At 39.8% G+C, this 25,740-nt stretch overlaps 1 protein-coding gene and 1 pseudogene across 2 annotated transcripts; both read left to right on the plus strand.

The window, feature by feature from the left end:
• Positions 1-9,186: 9,186 nt before the first annotated feature.
• LOC146969261 (transmembrane protein 272-like) lies at positions 9,187-14,334 on the plus strand (annotated as a pseudogene). The gene is made up of 4 exons (XR_015034227.1): positions 9,187-9,258; positions 9,308-9,422; positions 9,524-9,730; positions 14,109-14,334. The product of XR_015034227.1 is annotated as a transmembrane protein 272-like (transcript).
• A 9,114-nt stretch (positions 14,335-23,448) lies between these two features.
• On the plus strand, positions 23,449-25,534 carry LOC146969262 (transmembrane protein 272-like). The gene is made up of 3 exons (XM_085759374.1): positions 23,449-23,509; positions 23,821-23,892; positions 25,341-25,534. Exons 1-3 carry the CDS (start codon positions 23,449-23,451, stop codon positions 25,532-25,534), a joined length of 327 nt encoding a protein of 108 aa, XP_085615500.1.
• Positions 25,535-25,740: the final 206 nt, after the last annotated feature.

The following is a 25,740-nucleotide window of genomic DNA, read 5'->3' on the forward strand; positions in this document are numbered from 1 at the left end:
TCCAACTATCCAGGTTGTAGAAACAACTGTGTGACCTCCCATGATGCTTTGGGGGGAGCTGGTGAAGAGACCGACTCCTGTCAATATGGAAATACGCAGATAGGTGATCCAGATACATTGTGGGGAATGTGTGATTCAGTGTTTTGGGTGCCAGTGTCTCTGCTACTTTGTTCTGCTGCTGTTGTTGTTTTTGTTTAGTTTTTTATGGCTGTGTGTCCAGTCTGTAGAGAACAGCTGTATGACTTGCCATGATGCTCTGCTGCTTTGTTTTTGACCACTGCTGCCATATACGTCTTCTGTGGGTTCCCTAACTTCACAGTGTTGATGGCAATTGGTGCAGTTCACCACACAGAGTTGGTCACATCACCAGCATGCACAGTGTGTTCCTGTTTCTCTGTGGTTTCATTGAAGCGCATTCATTGTCTCTCAGTAGCTTCAGTTTCTCATGAGAAGAAACAACCATCGTTGGTTTAAAGCTGAAGAGTGAGAGCATGTTATGCATGTAGTGCATTTACTTCTTAGAGATTCAGTGTTTTATCACTTGCAGCTGCAATGGGTTGTTCAAAAGATTCTCAGTTGACTATATGACAAAGACAACAGCAGCTCCTGACATCTCAGATGCAAAGTCTTGCAAAATGATTAATTTGTCGTCACTCTCATGGCCTTATCCTCTTATCTTGAATTCCATGTATTATATACATTAGGTTGTATATTTCAGGACAAGTTAATTAATCTTCCCACTGGATTTCAGTGGTTTCTAATCTTTCTAAACATTATTTGAAGGTGAAGAACACTAATGACAAAATCTAGCATGAAATGTAGTTGTATGCACAAGATGTATGATGATAGCTTTGGCACTGAGAACTTGTGATTGCCAAGTTTCACAATTTTCCAACCTAGAGACTAAACATTTGTCAAAATGTATTTATTTAGTTCAGTTACTTGGATTGGACAAATGTAGGTCTCAATTGTATTGTATTGTTTCTATGTACATTATTAAAGCTCTGAGGCAACAGTATCAGATTCATCAGCTTTCCTTCTTCTTTTTTGGTGAAATAGTGTGATAAAAAGACAATAACAGGCAATAACATAATAAATGATATATGATAGATAATACAGATGGATGAATGGATATCAAACATCTTTTTTGCAAACTGAAACTGGAAAAATCTGAAAAAGGATGACACAAAAGATGACACACATTTCAATAATACCAATTTTCTTTAACTTCTTATTGAACTAGTGAACTGTGTATAATCAGAGATCATCAATATGTATGTACTACATATATTTTACACACAATTTTTGGGCAGTATGTGTCAGCATTTGACATTTCCTCGATGTCTCACACAACTGGGTTGATGAAAAAGGTTGACACTGACATGTCAGCTTCACTCTCCTCTTTAAGTCCATCCACGCCAAAGCACTGGTGAACCTCGCTCACAAATCCTGCTCACAGATCACATTACCAGTCAAGAATCTCTTTTAAAAACGTGTAACTTTACATAAAGACTAAAAATATTAGCTATTTGTAATATCTTGAGGTAATTTTACATAATACACAGCAATTTAAAATTATTTACATTTAAAAGAGGAAGGAAACATCATATTATATTTTACATATTATGTAAATTATGATATTTCTGTGTTAAAAGATTTATCAGTCATCAATAGTACTACAGTTTTTTTTTTTTACATTTTAAATCAATAAACAAATAACAATAAGTAGGGTTTTGTATTTTGTATAGTGTAAATGATAATATTTCTGTGTCAAGATCATTATATATTCACCAATCACCATAATCACCAACATCACAATCAAAATCACCATCACAATCACAATTATAATCATGATCATATGACCATGATCATGACCATGACCACGACTGGGGCATGGGCTGATATTACCCCCTCACAGGGGTCTTTGTTCATCATCATCATCAAGCTGTTGTTGCCTACAACAGTACAAGAAGATAAAGAGGAGCCATAAAGACAAGCTGTTAGTCCAGAAGGCAACCATGTAGAGTGTGTTGCAGTAAGAACTGATTTGTGTTGTGTTGTTGTTGTACTTGGCCTCATACACAATATAGATCAACACATTACCTGTGGAAAGCAAAGAAACACAAGAAAGTAGTAAAACACTTTTTGAGACGGAGGCTGTTTTACCAACAATAAACAAACCAAAGATTTGACACTGACACTATCAGAGTGGAGATGGTATTAGTATAATGCTGATACTGGACTGAAGTGAAATTGACTGTATTAAATCCTAATTATATCAGTTTAGCCACCAATGCTCAAACTTCAAATGGCTCAACTTGAATTATACAGTATAGTGGCACACTCCAACTGTGCATGACACCTTTTGGTGCAAAAGACAGGCAGAAAACAAGAGAAACTACTGCACAATACAGGGATAACAGTGTGATAAGAAAAATAAAACTGGGCACAACCTTTGTTTGTGCCTATTCAATGAGAGTTTTTTTCCCCCACAAAGGATAGCTGCAATGTGTGGTGTTAGAATTGCCCCAAAAGACCTCCCCTAATAATTTGTGTTCAGTTCCTTACCAGCAATGAACAAGGAGAAGAAGAAGACAAAACAGGCAACAGAAGTTCTTACTGCAGTTTGAAAACCACAGAAGCAGTAAGACTACCACCACCACATGGATTGGTAAGAAGGGCTGTGGCTGACATTTTGAGCCATGTTACTATTCCTGTTTGGCACAAAGACAAAGAAAAGCATTTTATAATTAGCGTTTACTTTCCTGACTCCAAACGGTTGGATTACATCAATAAAATCTGAATAATGACAAAGAAGTGCTTCTCTGACTTTTGTTCAAGTGTCCAATTAAAACATATTTCATTTTTCAACATTTCATGTGATTGATTTAATCTTGTAATATCACCTGCATTTCATCTCTCAGAGATTTCCTCGATCCAAAAGCCTAAATGTTTAGTTTTTTTTTCAAAACTCACTACTGCTTTTTTTCTCCACAGTCTTTCTCTCCTGCGTGTTTGTATTTTTCTGGCATTATGAGAAATTTTGCATTGAGAGCACGGCCTTTCACCAACTCAGCATCTGTCGCCAAGACCCGACCACAAGATTCAGACATAGAGCAGTCAGAATTAATGACCATGTGAATTTCTGTACCCATGTGCATGGACAACAAAAGTGATAAAGTAAAGTGGTGCAACACATAGTAATAGAAAGGTTGTGACATTCAAACATTAATAAAGTGGTATTACGTAAGGAGGCTAAAGTACCAAGAAGACACCATCCACCTCAAGGACGGATATGATGTTTCCCAAATTTGAATTAACCCTTACCAACATACACTCTCTTGGTCTTATCCTCTTATCTTGAATTCCATATATATATATATATTATATATATATATATGAAAATGCAGTTTCACAATTTTTCCAACCTAGAGACTAAACATTTGTCAAAATGTATTTCCTTAGTTCAGTTACTTGGATTGGACAAATTATGTAGGTTATGTAGGTCTGAATTGTATTTGTATTGTTTCTACATTATTATTAAAGTTCTGAGGCAACAGTATCAGATTCATCAGGTTTCCTTCTCCTTTTTTGGTGAAATTGTGTGATAAAAACAGGCAATAACATAATAAATGATGATAGATAATACAGATGGATGAATGGATATCAAACATCTTTTGCAAACTGAAACTGAAAACTGAAAAAGATCCTTGAAACATTACAGAACATTTTATTTATTTATTATTTCACAATTTTGTGCATCAAAACCAGGAATTCTGAAAGATGACACTCTAAAGCATTTCAACATTACCAGTTTTCTTTATCTTCTTATTTAAAGCAGAAGTAAGCGATCTGGTCGTTTTGGCTAATGCTGCGTTCCAGGCAGGCTTTTGAAACCGTAAGTTACGGCTTCAAGTCACGACTTACGACTTTTGTAGCATTCCAGGCAACCCACAACTCGCGTTTCTCCGTCCTGTTGCCTGTGAAAGTGCACTATAACGGCCACTCGTAACTTCTGACCCGTGAACCAGATCAAACTGGTACGATTTCACAGGTCGGAAAAACACGAGTTACGGGTTGCCTTGAACGCACCATAACGTCTTGTCAGCCGATGGAGTTAGCAGCCCCCGCCCTTGTCAGGCATCAATTGGTCCTCGTGCTACGTCACCACATTCACGCGCATCCCTTGGCTGCACACACAGCCCTTCATGCCGTTCTCTCTCCTCATTGGATAAAAATTGTAGGATACAAAAAAAGTTTTCTCCTCGGCTCAGAGCAGAGCAGAGGGACTGAGAGACCCGTGTTTCGGTCCAAACACTCTATGTAAGTGATTGCTGTCGGAAGATATAACTATTTAAGACTTATATTAACACAAAAATATCGCTTACTTCTGCTTTAACTAGTGAATATATACAAAAAAATCAGAGATCATCAATATGTATTTACACACAGTATTTGGCCAGTAGGGTTCAGCATGAACTGGTATTTGGACATTTCCTCGATGTCTCACTTTCCAGGCCAGAATTATGTGTTGATGAAAAAGGTTGACACACTAGGCATACTGACATGTCAGCTTCACTCTCCTCTATAAGTCCATCCACACCAAAGCACTGGTGAACCTCGCTCACAAATCCTGCTAACAGTCCAACTCACAGATCACAATTACCAGTCAAAGATCTCTTTAAAAACGCATTAACTTTACATAAAGCCAAAAAACATTAGCTATTGGTAATATCTTGAGGTAATTTTATATAATACACAGCAATTTAAAATTATTTAGATTTACTTTTAAAAGTGTAAGGAAACATCATATTATATTTTACATTTTACAATTATGATATTTCTGTGTTAAAAGATTGATCAGTCATCAATACACTACTACAGTTTAAGATTTTTTTTTTTTTTTTTTTACATTTTAGAAATAATAAACAAATAACAATAAGTAGGGTTTTGTATTTTGTATAGTGTATGTAAATGATAATATTTCTGTGTCAAGATCATTATGTATTCATCAATCACCATTATCACCATCATCACAATCGAAATCACCAGGATCACAATCACCAGGATCACAATCACCATGATCACAATCACCAGGATCACAATCACAATCACAAGGATCACAATCACAAGGATCACAATCACAATTATTATGATGACAATCAAAACATGGTCCAATATTGGGGCATGGTCTGATGTGACCCCCCTGCAAGGGTCTTCGTTCACCAGCATCATCAAGCTGTTGTTGCCTACAACAGTACATGAAGATAAAGAGGAGCCATAAAGGGACGTAGCTCAAGCTGTTAGTCCAGAAGGCAAACTTGTAGAGTTTGTTGCAGTAGGAACTGATGTGTGTTGTGTTCTTGTGGTACTTGGCCTTATACACAATATAGATCAACACATTACCTGTGGAAAGCAAAGAAACACAAGAAAAATAGAACAACACAGTTTGAGACAGAGGCTGTTTTACCAACAATAAACAAACCAAAGATTTGGCACTGACACTATCAGAGTGGAGATGGTATTGGTATAATGCTGATACTGGACTGGAGTGAAACCGACTGTATAAACTCCTAATATATCAGTACCAATGCTCAAACTTCAAATGGCTCAACTTGAATTATACAGTGGCATACTCCAACTGTGCATGACACCTTTTGTTGACGGTGCAAAAGACAGACAGAAAACAAGAGAAAATACTGCACTATACAGCGATAACATTTAGTGTGATAAGAAAAATAAAACCTTTGTTTGTGACTATTTGATAAGAGTTTTTTTATTACACAAAGGAGAGCAATTTGTGGTGTAAGAAATCCCACTAAAGACCTCCCCCAATAATTTGTTGTTCAGTTCCTTACCAGCAATGAACACGGAGAAGAAAGAGGACAAACAGGCAGCACAAGGTCTTGCTGCAGTTTGAACACCACAGAAGCAGTATGACTACCACCACCACATGGATTGGAAAGAAGGGCTGTGGCTGACATTTTGAGACATGCATTATTCCTGTTTGGCACAACGACAAAGAAAAGCATTTTATAATTAGTGTTTACTTTCCTGGCTCCAAACGGTTGGATTACATCAATAAAATCTGAATAATGACAAAGAAGTGCTTCTCTGACTTACCTACTATCATTACAAGTAAGAGCATGATGATTAATGTCACACTACTCAACACTGAGGAAGACACAATATATTCATATTCACAGATTACAAATACAATATAATCAGCAGCAGAAGTTGTTTTTAGTTAAGATCCACTATGATCACATGCCTCACCTATCACACTGGAATATCTACTGGTGGGTTGGGCTCTGTCAATCTCCGGCATTGTTTCCAGTGATCAATCAAACCCACTGAGAATGATAATTTCATAATTTAAATAACTTGATGATTAGCTTCAAAGTATCTTATCTTATACACCAAGCAATTAACAAAAACAATAATCAGCAGAGTAAGCTATTAGTTGCAGCTACAGTATGATCTCAATAAATTAATTAACATTAAAACATCTGAATAATGCACTACATCCATAGAATCTGTTTAACAGAAAATATCACAATAGTGTATAATTACATATTCAGATAGATCTTTACCTTTTCTGTTCTCACTCTTCAGCTTTAAACCAACAGTCGACGTTTCCTCTCATGAGAAACTGAAGCTTGTGAGAGTTCATGAGTGCACTTAAATAAAACCACAGAAACAGGAAACAGGAACACACTGTACATGCTCGTACGTAGGCTACATACATTCATACATGATCAACTCAGTGTTATGTGTTTACAGTATTGTAAAACACATCATCTGCTTTTAAAAAATTTTGGTTTATTTTGTTGGTTTAATTGTTGATTTATTTTGTTACTTTTAGTCGACCTAGGTGATATTCAGTATCCCAGTACTACATCAATTTGAAGATTAAATGTAAATCAATCCAGTGCCATTTCAGAATAAAAACCATACATGGGTAAAAAAAAAACACTGCCAGGATATGATGATTCGTAATGGACAGAGTAAAAAATGAAATAGTATTATTGGGCACCAAAATAAAGATTTTGCTTAGGGCCCATGGAGGCTTGGGCCGGCCCTGACGTAGGCCTACACTGTGTTCTTGGTTTTCTGTGGTTTCATTAAACAACGGCGCTGTAAAAATGCCACGCGTTTCCTTGTAATATACGGTATTGTGTATACGTTGGTGTGTGTGCCCGCTGCTGCTTCCGCTCTGTCTCTGAACTACGGCAACAGGAGGAATTACTCACTCAGCTTGATATCATTGACTATTTGAATTTGTTTCCAGAAAAGTCACAATTACCGGTAACTCAATGTGGCAGGTCGAGTGTTGCTCCACCCCACCCAATCAGCATCACTGGTGCTTGATTACGCATTGGTGCCACCTGTTCAACGAATAGTGTGCTCCCCTTGGGCGCACTTTGTCTCTTGGCGTTCACCTGGCAGGGCTCTGTTTGGCGTGCTCCGGTGGTTTGGTGTGCTCCGGTTGCTTGATGTGTTTGGCGTGCTTAGTTTGTGGTCATTCTCAAGATAAGCGTGGGTGCTGCTACTTTGCGCAATTTCATGGCACGTTGTGTGACAGCTGCTGTGATTTAGCTACTTTCAGTATTATTGGCCGTGCTGGTTGGGTGCAGTGAAAGTGTGGAGTGTGGCGTCCGCTCTCTGTTGTCACCGCAGACTGACTGGTGACTGGGGTGCTTAAGCTCTCTTCGTTCCGGTAAGCGTGCTCCTTTTATTAACCTCTGTTGGCTGTAGTAGCCAAAGCTGTTTGCTCTCTGCTCTCGGCTCCTGCTGCGGCTGCGGTCCACACAGCGCCGGACTCTCAGCCCCCACCACAACTCCTATTGGTTTGGTTAATTGTTTGTTTTTCCTTTAGTTTCTTTTGTGTTTGTGTTCTTTGGTTTATTTGTTTGGGTTAAATATTATATATATTTTGTGTGCTACGTTCTGGTCTTGTTTTCCTGGGTTTTCTTTTTTGTAGGCTACTTATTTGGGTATGTGTATATATATATATTTATATATATATATATATATATATATATATATATATTATATATATATATTATATATATATATATATATATATATATACTTTTTTAAAAAAGTTATTTCTTTGGGGTTAATTTGAAAATGTAATATCTGTTTTGATTTAGTTCAACATAGCTGTTGGGTTTGTGTTTGGGGTTATTAATATGCCTGCTGCCCCCCACCCACAGCTGAATTTTGTCTTGTTTCATTATTTTCTTAATAATTAATTTGTTTTCTGTATAATTGTCTTTGGGTTTAGATATTCAGTTATTTGTAATCAGTTCAGTTGTGTGTGTGTGTGCTGTGTGCGCGTGGGTGTGTTTTAATATAGGCTTCTGTTTTAAATTTATGATTATCTGAACAACCCAAACTGAGTGTCTTACCACCACAGTAGTATAATTTTGTTTTCTTTGTGTTTCCAGGACAGGAGTTGGTGCAGCGTGTGGCAGCCTTCCCCTGGTGGTGGTTCCCTTCTCACTCCCTCCTTAATTTTGGTGTAGCACGTGGTGATTCGGTTTGTAGTAATTTTCTTTCTTTTGTAGTTTGAGTTGGTTTAGTCTGACCGCCTCGCTAAGGCCTAGCCCTATACCTTTTTTTGTTTATTTTCTACTGTGATTATTGTGGTTTTTGATTTGACACTCAGTTGGATTTTGCTGAGACCTCTGGGCTTTTTTAACTTTGATAATTTACTGCAAATAAATACATTTTAATACTCTTTTGGAAGTCTGTCTCTCGTTCTCTATAAATTGTGCAACAAATCTGTGTGACCTCTTGTTGGCCAAAGTACAGGGCCAAGGGTGTATTTCCTGGGGTGCAATTCCCCAGGTGGCGTTGTTGAGCAACTTTCCCCTCTCTCCCCTCTTCGCCACACCTACTTCTATTTTGCACTTGCACTCACATGATTTTTTCCCCTGTAAGCCATGTTAATGTGCACACAACCTATTAGCCTTAGCCTACCACTTCAGAAGTCATGACTCTGTTTCGGGAAGTTGAGAAATTGGTCCAGCATGTTGACTGCAGTTCCGAAGGCGTGCAGGCTTTCTCTACCGACTAAATAGTAACTGTAATTTATTTATTTTGATATTTAATCCTGAAAAAAATTGTACATACTGCCCTTTTCTGATGTTGAGCCTCTGCCCCTCTATAGTCATGTTCATGTCCCTGTCCCTGTCCCTGGAGGCAGTGTCCAACATCTATCCTCCTTCTCAACCCCATTGCTGCAACTGGGTGAGAGCGATGGTCACACACAGTCGTGCCTCAGACTGATTCATGTCAGGTTCAAAGAAGAGTCTTAAAGTGTCTGTTCTTTCAACTTAATTCGGTACTTCCTCTTCTTTCAGGATGTTCAAAGCTGTTTGTGTGCGCCCTGCCTTCGGCGCAGATTGCACTCGGTGAGTGGGTTGTGCACTTTCACAAACATCTGATTTGCGTTGTTTGTTTCGTTTCCTACAACACTTTCAAAACACTGACAGATCCCTCCTGTGTCCAACAGGGACAGTGTACCTGAATGAGTGTCCACGGCAGCCCTACATCCCCATCTATCTGATCGTGGTGGGGGTGTTCGGCCTGGTGCTGGCCCTGCTCTCCTGCCTGCCCTGCGCCCAGGAGCCTGAAGACGGCACCACCAACCGGCTCAGTCAAGTCTGCATAACGTGGAACTCGCTGATGTCGACCTTCCTCTTCTGCTGGTTCATAGCCGGTGAGTGGAGACAGACGACACACAATAAAACATGTTTACAGTCTGGGACAAAAACAGTTTCACTCTCTGCGGCTCATTTCATCCCGTGTGACGACTGTACCCTGTGAGGCGACATCCATCTTTATTTACAGTCTGTGGTTAAACTGGACGAGTTCCTAAAACCAAAGGCAGCTGAATATCAAACTGAAACTAAATCGTAGCAGGAGATCAACATGGTTTTAAAGCTGAAAACAATAGATTGTAAAGGTTTATAATAAAAAACCTCCTGTTTCTTTGATGTAATGATGCATTGGAGGAAATCCTGATGAAAGAAAAAACAAATTGTCCATGATTTCTTCCTTTATTTTATTTTTCATACCATTTAGTACTCCAGCAGGAGAATCAACACATTGTAGTGACATGAAACAGCCACTAGATGTCCACCTAATGTTTCCCAATAGTCTCCCACTCTGTTTTACAGTTATACCAACCTAATACAAATACATGTTAGGTGAGTATAAAGAAGTGTTTCTCGTCACAGTGAGACCAGAGCTGAAGAATTAGCTCTGGTCTCACTCAAATTATATGTTGACACTTTATTTGAGTTTTATTTGGAGACATACACAGACAGAAGCAGCTTTCTCCTCTGACCTGCTGCCGTTACATTGTGTGCATTATATTCACTATTATTCACTATAATCACTTCTATCCGCTTTGGTTTAAATTGTGTGAATTAATTGACACTGTGTGTACTATAAACAAGCACAATCCTCCTCCACACCTTCGTTAGTCAGGTTCTTCATAGCTGCACTGACGCTGAAGGAAAGTTTCTCCTCAACTAGAATCACCTCCTCACTCTGACTGGTGTCACATTACTTCCCTGTTCATCCACAGTCATATTAAAATATGAACCATTAATGTGCAACTTAGTCGGATTTATGATATCTTCAGTATCGGCTTAAAAGCTTTATGTGAAGTCACACTGACCGTGACCTTTGACCTCTGGCCACCAGAATCTTTTTTTTAACACATTTGGAAAAAAAGTGGGGCATAGTATGGAAAAAATCACTTTTTGAAAGCTGGTAATATATTATATTACCAGCCCCCTAGATAATTGACAAATCTGTAATTTTCAGGCTCTCAAGATTGAAAACCATGTGGTTTTACAAGCTTTTCCCTCGGTTGTCTGACAATGATGTAATTAGTGTTAGAATTTGCATAATAGGCTTACCACCCCTACCTGTGAGTAGCGGTAGAAGGGGCGGGGTGAGCAGTGGCTCAATTAAGCAATATTACCCGAGAGGGTGATGCTTGCGGACCTCGGCGCAAGCGCCTCGGTCCTGACCGCATCACCGTCGTGCTCAAATTACGTTTAAGCACACCCTCGAGGGTAATATTGCGATTATACAACAATTACCAACAAAATAAAGCGTATAATTAAATAAATATTCATGTTGATGGACGTTTTGCTCTCAAAATTTAAAGTTTTTAGCGAGTGTGCTTCCCGTTTCCATGGAAATAAATGGGGTCTGACTAATAACTGAAACACAATCAGTCACGTCAGTAGACTCCTATGTGTAATGGACCTAGTTCACCTCTACAGCAAATAGTCCGAACCTTAGTAACGACCTAGCAACAGAAATGATTTTCTAGTCCCAGATGAGTGAACTCTGAGCTGACGTTCATGTTTTAACGCGGTCTCGGACTTTCCCGAACTAAATCAACACTGCACAAACTCGCCCAAGTTATAACAAAGATGCCGTTTTTTTCCTTTCACAGATGTAGCTTCTACAACCGCAAACTCTGCATGTAAATGAAGTTATAGCGCCGTGTCGCCGACACAGTTGATAGAGAAAGCCAAACGATTACTCCAGATTATTTAAAAGCCCAAAAGGCGCAAGCGAGAGAGAGAGAGAGAGAAACATACAGGTAATCACCTCCGTTTTATCCAATGAAATATTCAGCTCCAGGCCATATTTTAAAAAACATATTCACCGCGATCACAACTCGTGTCTCTCCGACTTTGTAACGTTACACACATGGGAGGGAGACAATCCTCTCGGCTGTAACGGGGAAGTTTACAATATATTAACACAAAATAAAATAACATAATTGTTCTATAAATATGACTGTGGCAGCTGTCAGGAACAACCTACAGGAGGTCAGTGTAGTTTGAGATTTATTTTCACGAGTAATAAATGACGTTTCTGAAAATAAAAGGGGAAAAGTCCATGTTGCCATGGAGATGTGTAAACAACATGACATGGCGAAGTAATATTTTCAGTGATGAGTCAACCGTGCTGTAATGTGATTTGAGCACGTTCTAAATGTCTTATTGACCAATCAGATTGCTTGGTCGGAACTACTTGTTGTATAATTGCATTTAACTGCATACACAACATTACTGAGTTTGTGCCTGGGTGTTTTGGCACAAACTCAGTAATGTTGTGTATGCAGGCCAATGCAGCGAGGAGTGCTAGACCTCTATAGGGGAAACCAAAAAGCCCCTTTACTGATGCATGGACAACACAGAAGAGCCACCTCATCGGGACAGGACTCATCTGCATGGGAAGGACAAAGGTCTCTTCCTTTTCTTTCTTTCTTTAGCTGCCTCATGATAAGTTGTATTTATAGAGGTAGTAGAGGCATACGCTGCCAATGCGTTAGTGGCCCAGCTCCTCGGGGTGGGGGGGTGGGAGGGTCGTTTTCTTTGTTTTATTTTTATGTTTATCTGTGTGTGTGTGAATGCTGTTTGTCACTTGATCTGTTATGATTATGAATGAGAATGTTGGAAAATAAAAATTATAAATACATTTTACATTTTCTCAGGATGTTTAAACCTCATACACACCTGGGACCTCATTTATCAAACGGGGTGTAAAAGTGCTACTAAATTTTGACGTACGACGAAAAGCCAAAAATGGTGTACACCCAAAATATTTACACCCTTTTCAGATCTATCAAACTGTGCGTATGCACAACTCTCCGCAATTTCATTGATAAATCACACCGGACCCAAGAAAAGTGCGGATGTGAACACGCCTCACATTCCGCCCCTAAACAGCCCAACACAACCATATATGGTCAATGCAAATAAGCACTTGCATATTAAGTAGCCATGTGCACTCTGACACACACACAAATGTCTGGAGTGACGTGGAAGACGGTAAAGACAACGGACGGGGAAAGAAGCGGAATTTCTCTGAAAGCGAGATACACGGCAGTATCAGTCAGAAAAATCATCTTGCATTGAAATAGGCCACAATAAAAACAAAAAACTCCCAAATCTAAATGAAACAGAGCTGAAAGAAGAATAATTATCACCACTATTTCAAAAAATCCTATAGGGGAAACACTGTGTACTCCGCGCTCTTCTCTCCCTCGCTGCAGTTCTCTGACTCAGCAGCGACGTCGCCAATTCCTCCTGTTCTTCAAAAAGAGTGTAAATGCCGGTACGCCATAGTCAGAGTGGGTGTAAATTTACACACTTTTCCCCGCCAGGTTTTGGCTTGATAGATCCCAAATTTGGCGGAGAAAAGTGCGTACTACGCACAAAACATGTTTAATAAAAAAAAAAGTGTATCCACAATGATGAGGCCCCTGGAGGCATGTGACCCCTAGCCACATGACCACCCCCCCAGTTTCAGGTGTGGGCTGCCTTGCTGCCCATGAGGTTTTGCAAACCCCCTTCCCAGCATCCACCTGTGGGCTCTCTCTTGATTCCCTGCGGGGGTCCGCTTCATTCCCTGTCTGGCAAAGCAGATCATTCAGGGAACTAATAAGTCAGAGCCTGATGCCAAACCTGCTGCAACCATGCTCAAGAATATGCTATCCAGGCTGTGCTTCAGTTTGCTATGCTTACACTCAATAAACGATTTCTTCTCACTCCAGCGTTGTCTGAACTCCACAAGAATTTTATCCTTGAGTTATTTTGACTGCATGTCACAGACATGTCTTTAAGACACCTGGGAAGAGTTCATTTGCAAAGGAAGATAAGTGCCATTTTGGAAAAAAAAATGAGCTGAGGCTTTGTAATTATTCTTTGCATAGTGTTGTTTTCAATAAACTTTATTTTTTTGAGATGTCTGTTTTGTTACATCTCAGTCACTCAACTTTTGGTTTGACTCATATCATATGTAAATAAAAAATGAAGATTAGAATTCTTAAACGGAGTTATCTGATTTTGCAAATGAACTCTTCCTATTTTAATTTGTGGAAAAGGGTGATATGTCTCCTTTAAGGTGTTAGAGAGATGCCACATACGCCAGTCCCAAGTCACTATGACTTTGACGTTTGAACTTTGATCATCAAGACTCATTAATGTAACTGTACATTTTACCACAGGGGAGTTGGTGTGTTAAAGTCTGTGATCAGTGTCTTACAAGGTTTTTTTCCCTAGGTAACGTGTGGATCTATTCTATCTACGCGCCCAACTACGACAAAAACACGACAGACCTGGATTCGTACTGCAACAGGACACCTACCTGTTTGCCTTCTGGACCACCACCGTGGTTTATATCATCCTGGCTCTGGTCCTGGCTCTGTTCCTGCTCACAGGCTGCTGCTTCTGCTGCTTCCACTGCTGCTTCCCTCATCCCCCGGCCGACCATGTCACAAACATCTAGAGACATGGACTCTGGATGGATTCTGTGGCGCTGTACTTGAACACGTCACGTCTGCTGCTGAAGCTGGTCGTTCCTCCTCGAATCCATGCTAAATTTGAAGATGATTTATTCTGTTTGTAAGAAAACATGTGAGATGTATTGCGTACACGTTGAGCCACAGACTGGGCTCACATGTGATTCAGCTGTTGCTACTGTATTTACATTATTTCTGAATGTTTGTTAATAGATTTGTTAAATAGGGACACAATGAGACATACATTCATGTTACACTGATTGTTATTTATAGCAAATATTTGCAGAATCATAGCCGTCCACAACCAGATACAGTACTGACTAATAAATCTGACACTGTTGCCTTATACTAATGTATATCAGAGGTTTAATGATGTACATACAAATAATACTAAGTCTGACTTTTACATATTTATTCCATCCAAGTAATTAAACCAAACCAGCCCTTTTCTTCCTTTAGAAGTTATAAGTGCCAAATCAAGTGGAAAGATGAATTAACTTGTCTGAAATATAAGACCTACAGTAATATAAAACTCAACAAAGCCAAAATTCATGACAAGATCACCAAGAGAGTGTATGGTAGTGGGGAGCGGTGTGTAATTCAAATTTGGGAAACTTGATTATTTTAGATTGATGAATCTCAAACTGTGTGTTGTGCAAATGAAGACAAATAAATGTTGAAAAAAATCTAGGTGAAAGTTTGACTCCAAATTTTCTCCCCAGGAACTGTTGTAGTTGAGAGGAAATGTGATTGTTGAGGTTGTTTGAGTAACGGTATGACATGGAAGGAGGAAGAAAGAAAGTGGTCACATCTCACACATTAATGATAAGTAGGTGAATGTATATTTATTAGAGAGGTCAGTTACGGGTAAGCAGCTGATTGTTTTTAAAGGGATAGTTCAACATTTTGGCAAATTGGCCCATTTGCCATAACCCCTATAGTCATAGCAGTAGGTTCGATACATTTAATTGTCGGTTGCAAGCTATTTTTAGAACGGCGGAGCAGAGCGGCGAGCTGCTCAGAGCTACGCTATGGAGGCTTATGGGATTTCTTGGTTTCCCTCATCAAACTCATCAAATACACAATCCAACAACTCCAAAACGCTTTTTTCCGTAAATGCAGAGACTGCTTGCTGAAAAACAATGCGGCTTTTGCATGAATTTCCCTCTAAAACAACTCCGTCTCGTTGGTGTTGTGTTATTATCTCATAGCGTGGTGAATGTGCAGGTCACAACTTGTCCACGAGAGTGTTTTGGAGTTGTTTGGATTGTGTAGCTATTTGATGAATTTGATGAGGGACACCAAGAAATTCCTTTAGCCTCCGTAACGTAGCTCTGAGCAGCTCACGACTCTGCTCCGCCGATGTAAAAATAGCTTGCACCGACAATCAAAGGTAACGAACTTACTGCTAAAACTATATGGATTATGGCAATGGGCCAATTTGCCAAAAATGTTGAATATCCCTTTAACATCAAAAAGCAATTCCAACTATCCAGAAACAACTGTGTGACCTCCAATGATGCTTTGGGGGGAAGAGACCGACTCCTGTCAATAATATGCACATAGGTGATCCAGATGCATTGTGGGGAATGTGTGATTCAGTGTTTTGGGTGTCAGTGTCTCTGCTACTTTGTTCTGCTGCTGTTGTTTAGTTTTTTATGGCTGTCTAGTCTTTAGAAACCGCTGTATGCTGTATTCGTCTTCTGTGCGTTCCCTAACTTCACAGAGTCGATGGTAATTAGTGCAGTTCACCACACAGGAGTTGGTCACATCAGCAGTACGTATTTGTGTTCCTGTTTGTGTGGTTTCACTGGAGCGCATTCGGTCTCTCAGTAGCTTCAGTTTCTCATGAGAAGAAACAAACCATCGTTGGTTTAAAGCTGACGAGTGAGAACAGAGAAGGTAAAGATCTGGACTCTGCTGAATATTTGATTATACTCCATTATTGTGATATTTTTCTGTTCACCATTATTTTCATTTCAACATTTTATACATGTGGTGCATTTACTTTTTAGAGATTCAGTGTTTTATCACGCAGCTGCAATGGGTTGTTCGAACAGTTTCTCAGTTGACTATGTGACAAAGACAGCAGATCCTGACGTCTCAGATGCAAAGTCTTGCAAAATGATTACTTTTTCATCAAGATATGTGTTGATTAAGTACTGTATGATTGATTAATTGATAATTTCAATTGTCATGAGGTTAAAAATGATCAACTTCATACCATCCTTCATGTGAAAGTGTTGAATCTGTTTTGTGCTGCTGAATGGTGGAAGATGAAACTTGAGTATACATTGTTCTCAGAGCCGTCTCCTCCTCTGCAGGTTGGAGTCCTCATCCCCGCTACAATGCCCAAAACAGCTCTTTTATATCCCCTGCTGTTTCTGAGCATGCTGCCTTATACACAGATTATATTTGGTGAGTGAGTTGTGCACATTCACAAACATTTTTTCCCCCAGGCGTATCTGAATTAATGCCATAAAGTCAGGACATTAGCGACTCTGTGTAACGAATGTGCACTCACTCCACCCATAAAAAACGTGCTAACCAACCTACCAAGTGGTAGTCAACCTCTTGGCGAAGAGGTTAGCATTATTGCCTCCGGTGCGGGAGGTCGTGGGATCGAACCCAGGGCCGGCCATGAGAAACACAACGCAGAGGGCCAGATATGACATCGGCTACATCTGCACACTGACATATTTCTTCTGTGTCCAACAGGGATAGCGGGTCTGGATGAGTGTCCACGGCAACCCTACATCCCCATCTATCTGATCGTAATGGGGGCGTTCTGTCTGATAAACCTGTTCTCCAGCCTGAGCCTTGATGTGACGTGTCTATTCTACTATACATGGCATTCACTGATGTTTTTCTTCTTTTCCTGCTGGTTGATAGCTGGTGAGTGGAGACAGATGACATGTTTACAAACTAAATCATAGCATGGGACCAACATGATTTTAAAGACATAAAGTAGGAGTTTGTAATGGTTTGAATTAGTTAAGATAAGATGAGATAAGGAATGAGAATGGTTTTTAAAGGGATTCTTCACCCAAAACCGATAATTCACCAATTTTCTCAATCTATGAGCCCAACTACAACAAGACCATGACAGACGTGGAACCGTACTGCGACAAGATCATCTACCTGTTTGCCTTCTGCACCACCACTCTGTCTTCCATCCTGTATCTGTTACTGATGTGCTGCTGCTGCTGCTGCTACTTTGGCCTACCAGTCTTGCTTGGAAATGACAAGGAGCGAGGATTAGACTTGAGCAGTGGAAAACACAGCAGAGTGAAGACTAAACGTTAAACACGTTAAATACACAATATGCAGCACGAGACTAATATGTGCCATTTTATCACCAACCAACAGATCCATGCCTATAATCACATCAAAAGGCATATTGCATGGAGTGCTGAGGGGCCATCTCACCCCTGTTCAGCAAATACATGGCTTAGCACAACAACAGGCAACCACAAGTGGGGAAACTGTAATCACTGTTGGTAATATGAGAAAAAAGAGTTTCTTATACGCACATAACGCTTTTTTGAGGTACAGGGCAATGTGATAGATCAATGCCAAGGGCGCAGGCGGGAGATGATTTGCATATTTCATAAATATTTAGCTTTATACTCAGTAAAATTTAGATTTACTGTAGATTCAACATTTAGATATAACTGTTTAATATATTTCTAAGTTAGCAAATATTGTTGTAAATGTGCTAAAAAGTGACTTAAAAAAATTCACACCACTTTTTTAAACATGGTTTGAAGCTAAATGTGACAAAATGTTGCTGTTATTTTCAGCATGAGCCGCTTTACAAACAGCACCCCATACTGTCAGCAAGCATTTAATCTAAGGCTGAAATAAAGGCTTTTTATCATTCAACCTTGAGAGTGCCTCAGTTTCTACATTTTGCAATTTAGCTCTTTATTTATATTGTTGCTCATGTTTGGAAAAGACTAGGAGAGTGTATGTGAGTATAGAGTCGTGAAGAATTCAAATTTGATAATTTTAATTTGTTGAATCTCAAATGGTGTGTGTTGTGTAAACAAGGACAAATGTTAAAATAATCAATCAAATAATAATAAAGGTATAAGTGTGACTCCACATTTTCACTGTTAATAATAGAGAGGAAACGTGATTGTTGAGATTGTTTGAGTATGTGTAACATGAAAGGAGGTAGAAAAGGAAGTGGTCACGTCCCACAGATCAATGATAGATGAAAGTATTTCTAAAGAGGATTTTCACACACATCAGCCAAGAGTAAAATGTGAAGGATTGGGTCATTAATGTTTGAATGTCTCACTGCTTTGATGCTGTGTGAGGTGCAGCAACTGGTTTTCCTACCTGGTCTCTCTCTTTTTCACTGCTGGTTTATCACTGGGAAGTGAATGTACATTTATTAGACAGGACAACGATGGAAAAAAGAATCAGATTTTTATGACATCACAAACAATTACAACTGTCCAGTCCCATGTGGGGGAGCTGTTGAAGAGACCCTGTGCTCGACTCCTCAGGATCCTCACTGCAAACTGAGAAAAGAAAGAGGAATTGTGGATCTAATGGAGAAGACAATATGCAAAAGATGCAAGGTGGGAAATGTGTGATTCAGTGTATCTGGACTTTTGCTACTTTGTTTTTGACCATTGTTGTCACATCTGTCTTCAATGGGTCCCCTAACTTCCCAGAGCAGTCAGTTCACCTTTATCACACAGTTGGTCACATCACCAGTACATACGTTGTGTTCCTGTTTCTCTGTGGTTTCACTGAAGCGCATTCATTGTCTCTCAGTAGCTTCAGTTACTCATGAGAGGAAACAACCAACGTTGGTTTAAAGCTGAAGAGTGAGAACAGAGAAGGTAAACATCTGGATTCTGCCCAATATTTGATTATACTCCATTATTGTGATATTTTCTGTTCACCATTATTTTCATTTCAAAATATTTTATACATGTGGTGCATTTACTTCTTAGAGATTCAGTGTTTTACTGTATCACTTACAGCTGTAATGGGTTGTTTGAACCGTTTCTCAGTTGACTATGTGACAAAGACAACAGCAATTTGTCATCAAGATAAGTGCTGATTAAGTACTGTATGATTGATTCATTGATCATTTCAGTTGTCATGAGGTTAAAATGATCAACTTCATACCATCCTTCATGTGAAAAGTGTTGAATTTGTCTTGTGCTGCTGAATGGTGGAAGATGAAACTTGAGTATTTTCAGACACTGTTTTCCTCTCGTCTGCTGGTTTGTAAAGATAATTGTTTATAAAATTTCACTGTCGGTTTGCAATTTTTTTTTCCATCAACATTGTTCTCAGAGCCGTCTCCTCCTCTGCAGGTTGGAGTCCTCATCCCCGCTACAATGCCCAAAACCGCTCTTTTATATCTCCTGCTGTTTCTGTGCATGCTGCCTTCTGCACAGATTTTATTTGGTAAGTGAGTTGTGCACATTCACAAACATTTTTTTTTCCGGGCGTATCTGAATTAATGCCATAAAGTCAGGACATTAGTGACCCTGCACGCTGACACTGACAGATCTCTCTGTGTCCAACAGGGATAGCGGGTCTGGATGAGTGTCCACGGCAACCCTACATCCCCATCTATCTGATCGTGATGGGGGCGTTCTGTCTGATAAACCTGTTCTCCAGCTGAACCTGGATGTAACGTGTCTATTCTACTATACATGGCATTCACTGATGTTTTTTCTTCCTTTCCTGCTGGTTAATAGCTGGTGAGTGGAGACAGATAGATGATAGGACATGTTTACAACCTAAATCATAGCATGAGACCAACATGATTTTAAAGACATAAAGCAGGAGTTTGTAATGGTTTGAATTAGTTAAGATAAGATGAGATAAGGAATAAGAATGGTTTTAAAGGGATACCTCACCCAACAATCGATAATTCATCAATTTTCTACTCCACCGTCATGCCGAGGAAGAGTTTGGAGAACTTTCAGAGTCGTCCAAAACGCTTTTGGACTGCCAGGGGGGATTCCGACTCTGAAAGTTCTCCAAACCCTTCTGCGGCATGATGGTGAGTAGAAAATTGATGAATTATCGATTTTCGGGTGAATTATCCCTTTAATGTTTCTTAAAAAGCCTCCTGTTAATTTGATGTAGCTCACTCGAGAAAATCCTGATGAGAGAAAAATACTATATAGGCTGTGATCAGTGTCTCAAAGTTTTTTTCTTCTAGGTGACGTGTGGATCTACTCAATCTATGAGCCCAACTACAACAAGACTATGACAGACGTGGAACCGTACTGCGACAAGACCGTCTACCTGTTCGCCTTCTGCACCAACACTCTGTCTTCCATCCTGTATCTGTTACTGATGTGCTGCTGCTGCTGCTACTTTGGCCTACCAGTCTTGCTTGGAAATGACGGCAGCGAGGATTAGACTTGAGCAGTGGAAACCACAGCAGAGTGAATACTAAACGTTAAACACGTTAAATACACAATATGCTACTATTGATTTGGGGGAAATAAATCACAGTATCATTGGCATAAAAATTGCAAATTTCCATTTTTTATGCCGATGATACTGTGGATTTATTGTTTTGGAAGCACTGTGTTGATGGCTGTAGATCACTTGCAAGCTGATTTTAAGGAAAATAGAAGCCCAACTCCGGTTTCTTGAAATTGGTGCTTAATGCTGATAAAACTAATGAGGATTTTTACTAAATCTAGAGACAAAACTAATTATCGTCCTACTGTATACACATCTCAAGGTACTCCTATTGAGACTGTTTCTACTTTTAAATACCAAGGCATCATCCCTGATGACAATCTGTCTTTTAAACCCCATATTGAAAACCTGGTAAAGAAGCTAAAAGTGAGATTGGGCTTTTATTTCAGAAAAAAATCTTGTTTTTCTTTTGTCTCTAAAAAAAAAGGCTTGTTGCTGCTACTTTTATTCCTTTGTTGGATTATGGTGACGTACTGTACAAGAATGCCTGCTCTACCTCTTTGCATATGCTGGATGCCATTTATCATTGTGCTTTAAGATACATTACCAGCTGTAAGTCACTCACCCATCATTGTACCCTGTATGCTAAAGTAGGCTGGCTGTCTTTGTCTGCACGTAGGCTTCTACACTACCTTCATCTATAAAGCAATTATTGGACTACTTCCCTCATACCTCTACACCTACCATACTCTCACATCAAACCCATCATACAGATTGCGCTCTCTGTCCCCGGAACTCGTACTAAGTTTGGGAAGAGGGCATTCATGTACTCTGCTCCCTCTGGCTGGAACAATCTCCAAAAAACACTAAAACTACAGGCATTTATCACCATTTCCAATTTTAAAACAGGCCTTAACGGCTTTTTAAATTAGGTTTAGATTTAACATTTCGATTTATCTGTTTAATATACTGTATTTTTAAGTTAACATATTGTTGTAAATGTGCTAAAAAGTGACTTTAAAAAATTCACACCACTTTTTTAAACATGGTTTGAAGCTAAATGTGACAAAATGTTGCTGTTTTTTCAGCATGAGCCGCTTTACAAACAGCACCCCATACTGTCAGCAAGCATTTAATCTAAGGCTGAAATAAAGGCTTTTTACCATTCAACCTTGAGAGTGCCTCAGTTTCTACACTTTGCAATTTAGCCTTTTTATTTATATTGTTGCTCATGTTTGGAAAAGACTAGGAGAGTGTATGTGAGTATAGAGTCGTGAAGAATTCAAATTTAACCATAAAATTTTGTGAATCTCAAACGGTGTGTTGTGTAAACAAGGACAAATATTAAAATAATCAAGGTACAAGTGTGAATCCACATTTTCTCACCAGACACTGTTGTAATAGAAATGAAACGTGATTGTTGAGATTGTTTGAGTATGTGTAACATGAAAGGAGGTAGAAAAGGAAGTTGGTCACGTCCCACAGATCAATGATAGGTGAACGTATTTCTAAAGAGGATTTTCACACACATCAGCCAAGAGTAAAATGTGAAGGATTGGGTCATTAATGTTTAAATGTCTCACTGCTTTGATGCTGTGTGAGGTGCAGCAACTGGTTTTCCTACCTGGTCTCTCTCTTTTTCACCTGCTGGTTTATCACTGGGAAGTGAATGTACATTTATTAGACAGGACAACGATGGAAAAAAAGAATCTGATTTTTATAACATCACAAACAATTACAACTTTCCAGTCCCATGATGCTCTGGGGGAGCTGTTGAAGAGACCCTGTGCTCAACTTCTCAGGATCCTCACTGCAAAACTGAGAAAAGAAAGAGGAATTGTGGATCTAATGGAGGAGACAATATGCAAATTGGTGATCCAGATGCAAGGTGGGAAATGTGTGATTCAGTGTATCTGGACTTTTGCTGCTTTGTTTTTTGACCATTGTGGTCACATCTGTCTTCAGTGGGTCCCCTTAACGTCCCGGAGCAGTCAGTTCACCTTTATCACACGGAGTTGGCCACATCACCACCAGCACGTACGTTGTGTTCCTGTTTCTCTGTGGTTTCACTGAAGCGCATTCATGGTCTTCAGTAGCTTCAGTTTCTCATGAGAGGAAACAACCATCTGAAGAGTGAGAACAGAGAAGGTAAAGGACTCTGCCGAATATTTGATTATACTCCATTATTGTGATATTTTCTGTTTCACCATTATTTTCATTTCTAAATATTTTATACATGTGGTGCATTTACTTTTTAGAGATTCAGTGTTTTATCACTTGCAGCTTGCAATGGGTTGTTCAAACAGTTTCTCAGTTGACTATGTGACAAAGGACAACAGCAGATCCTGACGTCTCAGATGCAAAGTCTTGCAACAATGATTAATTTGTCATCAAGATATGTGTTAAGTACTGTATGATTGATTAATTGATCATTTCAGTTGTCATGAGGTTACAATGATCAAACTTCATACCATCCTTCATGTGAAAGTGTTGAATCTGGTTTTGTGCTGCTGAATGGTGGAAGATGAAACTTGAGTATTTTCAGGACACTGTTTTCCTCTCGTCTGCTGGTTTGTAAAGATAATTGTTTATAAAATGTCACTGTCAGTGTGCAATTTTTTTTTCCATCAACATTGTTCTCAGAGCCGTCTCCTCCTCTGCAGGTTGGAGTCCTCATTCCCGCTACAATGCCTATAAACAATCCCCTGCTGTGTCTGGGCATGCTGCCTTCTGCACAGATTATGTTTGGTGAGTGAGTTGTGTGCATTCACAAACATTTTTTTTTTCTCCAGGCGTACTGTATCTGAATTAATGCCAGAAAGTCAGGACCATTAGTGACCCTGTGTAGCCGTCATATCTGGCCCTCTGCGTTGTGTTTCTCACGGCCTGCCCTAGGTGGGATGCGAATTCCTGGTCTCCTGTGCGGCAGGCGACGATGCTAACCGCTTTGCCAAGAGGTTGACAACCGCTTGGCAAGTTGGTTAGCACGTCCTTTATGGGTGGAGTGAGTGCACATCCGTTACACCTGCACACTGACAGATCTCTTCTGTGTCCAACAGGGATAGTGGGTCTGAATGAGTGTCCACGGCAACCCTACATCCCCATCTATCTGATCGTGATGGGGGCGTTCTGTCTGATAAACCTGTTCTCCTGCCTGAGCCTTGATGCAACGTGTCTATTCTACGATAAATGGCATTCACTGATGTTTTTCTTCTTTTCCTGCTGGTTGATAGCTGGTGAGTGGAGACAGATAGATGATAGACATGTTTACAACCTAAATCATAGCATGAGACCAAGATGATTTTAAAGACATAAAGCAGGAGTTTGTAATGGTTTGAATTAGATGAGATAATTAATAAGAGTGGTTTTAAAGGAATACTTCACCCAAAATCAGTAATTCACCAATTTTCTACTCACCGTCATGATGCTGAGGAAGGGTTTGGAGAAGTTTTCAGAGTATATCAGAACGCTTTTGGAGTTCCAGGGGGTCCGGGCTGGCAACGGATTTTCATTATAATGGCGGCGGATAGTGCTCACTTTTGAATCGTCCAAAACACACACTATGAACATCCAAATACCTCCATACTGTTTCGTCCATACTGACCCAAGTGTCCTGAAGCTGCAACATGAAAAAAATTGTTCGGAAAAATTGATTTGATCTCTGTTTTTAGCCTTGTTGTAGTAGTAGCTCCCAGTGGCTCTGTTGATGTTTGTGCATGTGGCGGTTTCAGGACACTTGGGTTAGTACAAGGTATTTGGATATTTCATAGTGTGTGTGTTTTGGACGATTCAAAAGTGAGCTCTATCCGCCGCCATTATATGAAAATCCATTGCCAGCCAGACCCCCTGGAACTCCTAAAGCATTTTGATGGACTCTGAAAGTTCTCCAAACCCTTCCTCGGCATGATGGTGAGTAGAAAATTGGTGAATTGTCGATTTTCGGGTGAAGTTATCCTTTACTGTTTCTTAAAAAAGCCTCCTGTTCATTTAAAGCAGAAGTAAGTGATATATTTGTGTTAATATAAGTCTTAAATAGTTATATCTTCCGACAGCAATCACTTACATAGAGTGTTTGGTCTGAAACACGGGTCTGTCAGTCCCTCTGCTCTGCTCTGAGCCGAGGAGAAAACATTTATCGTATCCTACAGTTTTTATCCAATGAGGAGAGAGAACGGCATGCAGGCCTGTGTGTGCAGCCAAGGAACGCCGTGAATGTGGCGACGTAGCGACGAGGGACTGTTATGGTGCGTTCAAGGAAACTCGTATTTTTTCCGACCGTGAAGTGGTACCAGTTCGATCTGGTACGAGTTCACCGGTCGGAAGTAACGAGTGGCCGTTATAGTGACTTTCACAGGTAAAACAGGTCGGAAAAACACGAGTGGGTTGCCTGGAACGCTACAAAGTCATAAGTTGTGACTTGAAGCTGTAATTTACGATTTCAAAAGCCTACCTGGAACGCAGCATTAGCGAAAACGACCGGACCACTTACTTCTGCTTTAATGTAGCTCACTCGAGAAAATCCTGATGAATTAAAAATACTAGAGACTGTGATCAGTGTCTCAAAGTTTTTTTCTTCTAGGTGACGTGTGGATCTACTCAATCTATGAGCCCAACTACAACAAGACCATGACAGACGTGGAACCGTACTGTGACAAGACCGTCTACCTGTTTGCCTTCTGCACCAACACTCTGTCTTCCATCCTGTATCTGTCACTGATGTGCTGCTGCTGCTACTGCTTCTACGAGCATCGAAATGATGACAGCGAGGATTAGACTTGAACAGTGGGAAACACAGCAGAGTGAAGACTGAACGTTAAACACGTTGAATACACAATATGCAGCACGAGACTAATATGTGTCATTTTAACACCGACCAACAGATCCATGCCTATAATCACATCAAAAGGCATGGTGTGTTGAGGAGCCATCTCACCGCTGTTCAGCAAATAACATGGCTTAGCACAACAACAGGCAACCAC

Source organism: Trachurus japonicus, chromosome 18 (assembly GCF_045865225.1).
Source record: "Trachurus japonicus isolate A0001 chromosome 18, Traja_1.0".
Classification (NCBI taxonomy): Eukaryota; Metazoa; Chordata; class Actinopteri; order Carangiformes; family Carangidae; genus Trachurus; species Trachurus japonicus.

Bases quoted from the DNA above. Each gene is read 5' to 3' on its own strand.
- LOC146969262 (XM_085759374.1), top strand. From the start codon at position 23,449: ATGCCTATAAACAATCCCCTGCTGTGTCTGGGCATGCTGCCTTCTGCA. The intron at 23,510-23,820 runs GTGAGTGAGTTG...TGTGTCCAACAG, and splicing joins TTCTGCACAGATTATGTTTG to GGATAGTGGGTCTGAATGAG. The intron at 23,893-25,340 runs GTCTGATAAACC...TTTTTCTTCTAG, and splicing joins GATCGTGATGGGGGCGTTCT to GTGACGTGTGGATCTACTCA.